Genomic DNA, 5,000 nt, shown 5'->3' with positions numbered 1-5,000 from the left:
TCGATGATGGAGCTTTGCTAAGCAGGGAAAAAAGTGATCTCGGGATGCCCCAATGAAGCACGAGGCACGAGTGAGTCCTAAATCATTGTAACTATACTAAACTATGCAGTGTTGCATTCTTGTTTGAAGAAACCATGCATATTTCAATGAAGTGGTATATTCCGCTCTCTCTGAAGAATCTGCTAGGTATCAAAACTCATGAACTTTATGGGGCATACATCGGGTACTTGGAAGTTATGTTTGAGGAGAGGATTGCAGAAGTGTACTTACTGTCTATCCAAACTAGACGATATTTTTACCAAAAATGCATCTCCAGAAAGTTTTGGAGTGATTCTTTTAAAAAATGGCATTGATTACAATGATTGATTACAATAGATTCGTCGTAGTTATTGCTTAAGCCTGCTATAGGTGGTTTGCAACCAATCTCCAGAGAGACAGATAACAATGATGTAATGTACAATTGCTGGTGGACGAACAAAAGGAACTAGTGAGAGATCTTTTGTTTTCGTCCACCAACATGGCGGCGATGACGTAACGTGAAAACGTCCTTGTAGATAAATGACGGTGGAAAAGGCTTTATTTTAAAATAATGTATAACTTTGCGTCGTTCTTTGTATACTACAACTTTAGGATCTACCACGGCGGCACTATCGATCGTAAGTCTTTCGCGATTATTCTTGGCAAAGAATCCTAAAAGTAAATCGTGGGTAGGAACAGTTTAAAGCCCGAAGGTAGAGAATGGTTAATTGTTGTACGCTCACGTTGGTTAGCATTAGATTCCATGTCACCCTCGAGGATGCAGTTACAAAGTAAAAGACTCCCCTCAGGGCAAAATAATAGGGTATAATTAATATAATTAGGGATCTTCGTGTATTAGCTACGTTCTGCTTTATGATTGGCCAACTGAAGCCACCTCGGGGAGCAGATAAACCGTACTTTCAGTTCAGGAACTGTCATGGGAAGTTCTTTTGTTCCTTTTGATGTATCCATGGAATAAACCTAGGGCAGTTTCAATCTAGGGAAAGCGGTTGCACACAAAAACGTCCTTGCCTTGTGGGCAAACGATATTACCCTTGGGTAAAAGGGCTAGTGTAACCAGAGTAATTATTATTGCTCCTCGGTTACCTAATACTGATGCCTTGAATAATTGCCTCACAAAGCGTAAGCTAAACTCATCATCAATTTTCTGACGCCTTGCTGCAGATTTTTTCTAACCAAAGAAGTTTCGTTTAAAACTCTAATTCAAAGCAATCCTGGAATATGATTACGACATCAGTCAAACACTCTATACTATTTGCATCCAATCTCTAGAGACACATATAACCATGATGTAATGTACAATTGCTGGTGTATGATCAAAAGGAGCTAATGAGAGATCTTTTGTTTTCGTCCACCAATATGGTGGCGATGACGTAACGTGAAAACCATCGCTTTTCATGCAAAAAATTGCTCCAAGTACAACGTAGCACCCTAACTGATTTCTCCCTCCCGCACCTGAAAGTCGAAAGTTCAAGTTGTTGTTGCCCTAGGGCGTCATGAAGTTTTGTTCGCCCTAGGGCGTCATGAAGTTTTGACCAATGACACGTGACACGTTCTCCTCCAATCAGAAAACGTATTTGAGTTGGGAGGTATAACAATTCAACTTCACTACACAGACAAACGCAATCCATTAGGTTTATTTTGGTATCTTTCGGCCTCGCACCAGCAGCAAGCATGAACCACCTACATGTGGAACAATAACAACAATTAATTGACTACGGGGAAACGATTCCCCGTGACACCGCCGGATACGAAAAACCAAAAAACCCCCGTGGGGGAAAAAACTGGAAAAGTATTCCCCGAACCAATGCAATGCCCACGATCCCTCCGGGGTTTAGAGGACCTCTAGTTACAAAATAATAATGATTTATAAAAGAAACAAAAGTTAATCGGACTGATGCAGCCCCACGCGTTTTAGTACATTTTTTTTCTGTTCTCTGAAAAACAACAACGTAAAGTAACCAAATTTCAGGTTTTGACGACAACGCGAGTATGCAATAGTAACTCTGTCATTCTTTACTATTAACCTTTAATTGAATTCTTTACCAGAATTATACAACGTCAACACGATGGAATAGTTGCAATAGCTGTCGTCTTCGTCGTTTTTACACTCCCTAAAGTAATTGGCGAAGACATGCGGGGTTTGCATTAAAAAAAAGTGTGATACTCAGAACCGACGAATTAAAAAGGAATGCTTTCATTTTGCCTAATTAATCAAGGCTGAAGATTAACTGGTTGTCAAGGCCTATCTAACAAAGTTAATTACTTTTCAATGTTATACAACAAAGTTCATTTAGTTGCCAAGGTTATGGTCTACTGAAAATTCTAAAAATTTACTTCAAACACCTCTAATTCGTCTATCGTAAGAGGGGTTTTACCGGTAAAATAACTTTTCTTATCCACATTTGGAGGACACGTGAATCCATAACCAAGGTCAAGATTGCTTGCGCTACCATTCCATATTTGAAGATCATAATAGGTAGAAGTACCATATGATGGTCCAAAACCGTGGTAACAACGTATACCAGCAGCAGCATCCGGCTTAGGTGTTATCTTCATCGGGTTACTTCCAGAAGGATTCACAAGTGTAAAAAGGAATGCCTCATTGTCTAATTTGGCTGTAGTATTAGTAGCTGCTGATAGAAAGCAAATAACTTCTAGTTTAGCACTAAAATTTGCGAGGATAGGAGTGAACACAGAAGTGGACAGAGGATAGTCAAAGGCGCATTCGCCTTTTAAATAATTCATTGCAAAGAAGTTTTTATGTGTACAGCCCTGGCTTAATGTGAGAGAAAACAAACACGGCTTTAAAATAAATGAGTTCAGTAAGGGGTTCGTATGAGAATTCCAACAACCCCTCTGTGTATTATTCCATCTGATTGTACTTATTTCAATATTTAGGAAGCTTTAAGCACTTTTTTAAATTTCCCGGGTTGCCACGCATACTCTTTAGGGTTAGGGCAACCAAAACGCATGATTCTCTAAAGGCCCGATTAAACGGTTTCAACATTTGCTTCAACATGCACTCAACACTTTGTTGAACCAAATGTTGGGTGCGTTTGAACAGGTCGTCCAACATTGTTGAAAGCGTAAAACATGTTGAAAGCTTGTTGAAAGCGTGTTGAATCAAGTTTAAATCGATTTAAACTTTCAACATCGATTGAACTTTTCCTTTGTTCTCGCAAATGTTGAATGGCGTTGAAGCCGTTTGAACACTTTGTTCAACAATTGTAGAACACACGCATGCTCATATCGGGCCGCAAGAGTCAATATGGCGTAGTTTATCTGGACGAGACAGTCTGGTTTTCAGTTGTTAGTTCCTCGCAATCAAATTTCGCGAAAATGTTGGTTCTTTTGTTGGCACAATGTTGGAACCGTTTTAACGGCGTCTGCACAACTTTGTTTTTGCGTCCAACATTTGCCTAACATCCGTTCAACTTTTGTTGAACGAATAATGGTCAAAATTTTAAACCGTTTAAACGAGCAACCAAATTGCAGTAATGGCGGCGCCACCCAAATCTTTTCTTGTTTCTTTCTTCGGAAATGGGCGGAAACCCTTAACTAGAGGAGAAAATCACTAAACGTTGAATTATGTAGAAAGTTTTACATAAGCTGAGGGAGTTATATGGGGAGAGGTCCATGCAAGTATGAAGCTATAAGAAATTAACGATTGACAGCCCGATATTCCCCCAAATCCTTTATTTCTATACTTATCGGAATTCTCATACAAATCCATCAGTCCTGATTATTGGAGCCATTACCTATGTTGGACTGACTGTGGTACGTTAACATTAGGACTCCCAACTGAACAGATCGATAGTGGGTCAAGCCACTGCTAGTCAATATGACAGGTTAAGCTATGACAAACATTACTTCATATTCATACTTAAGAAAATATAATTATGATAGCTAATGGCAAAAAACGAGGAAAAGAAGAAAACAAAGTTACAGAAGATGATACGATAAAAGGATGTCTGGGAACTAAATGAACAAAGTGTTTTTGTGTCAGCTCCAAGCTCTTAAATAATGATCAACTGCGCATGACCACAGACGGATTTTTCGCGCGTTGCTTCGCGCGTTGCATATCGTGAGCTGACCAGAAAACCCACTCATAAGCAAAAATCACCGCAAGAACTGTTGTTTGCATCGAGGGTTTTTCCTCGCCCTTCCCCGCGCTTGTTCTCAGATCAACTGCGCATGCGTAAAAGAATGCCTTCCGGGTTGAGACAAAGCTAAATTCCCGGCGGTCTTTAAATTGAATTAATTTTTTGTTTACATGGCACGTTTCACCCCCAAATACATACCCGGTAATATAGCTAGGTATTGATTTTTTCAAATCATCTTTTTTGAAAATGTTATGGGTATTTTTATATCAAAATAAAACGAAAAGCATGCTTGGCTGGATGCAAAAACGAATACAAATTATCAAACCACTGATTAAATACCTAAATTGTGTAGCACGTAGACAACTTTAGAGTTTTCTTTTTGGTCACCTGACCATGGGCGTGACATGATGACGTCACATTCAGGGTCATTGGTTTACAAAAGATGGAAACTGACCAAAATAATGCCAAATTCTCTCAAATTACTTAACCATTGCATTCTTTGCAACGCACCCCCAAAAAACACGTCAGTAGGCCCTTAACACAGCGTTGACATACAAAAAGGAAAAAAAAAATGAAAAATACAAATATGCACATGAATATAAGCAGTCAATTTTCAAATTGCGTTTTATAATGGGTATCGTTTTAGTAATCGTGAGTAAAATGGCGTGGAAGATCTTGCCAGAGGTCAACAGGTAGAGATTGGATTGATATGTTTTCCAATATTCGATGCTGCGTTCAACTTAAATTTTGTTCGAAGTGTCTGGAAAATTGGTTTTGCGACCATTAATTGTGCAACTCGCAATCGAACCAAAATGGCGCCTATTTTACAAAAGCAAATTTTAAGTAGTTAAAGAG

The 5,000-nt window shown here is 39.0% G+C and overlaps 1 protein-coding gene across 2 annotated transcripts in view; it reads right to left on the bottom strand.

Annotated features, from left to right (window-relative positions):
• Positions 1-1,651: 1,651 nt before the first annotated feature.
• The window catches only part of LOC137973936 (uncharacterized), a 12,542-nt gene continuing 9,193 nt past the window's right edge, over positions 1,652-5,000 (bottom strand). The window contains exon 3 of one of the 2 annotated variants that reach the window (XM_068820842.1): positions 1,652-2,675. In XM_068820842.1, coding sequence (XP_068676943.1) covers positions 2,365-2,675 — 311 coding nt within the window. In that variant the 3' untranslated portion in view covers positions 1,652-2,364. The remainder of the gene's footprint in view (positions 2,676-5,000) is intronic. The other variant, XM_068820843.1, reaches the window with a different exon arrangement.

Source organism: Montipora foliosa, chromosome 10 (assembly GCF_036669935.1).
Source record: "Montipora foliosa isolate CH-2021 chromosome 10, ASM3666993v2, whole genome shotgun sequence".
NCBI lineage: Eukaryota > Metazoa > Cnidaria > Anthozoa > Scleractinia > Acroporidae > Montipora > Montipora foliosa.
The sequence above is the reverse complement of the archived record's forward strand: the minus strand, read 5'-3'. Positions and strand labels throughout refer to the sequence as shown.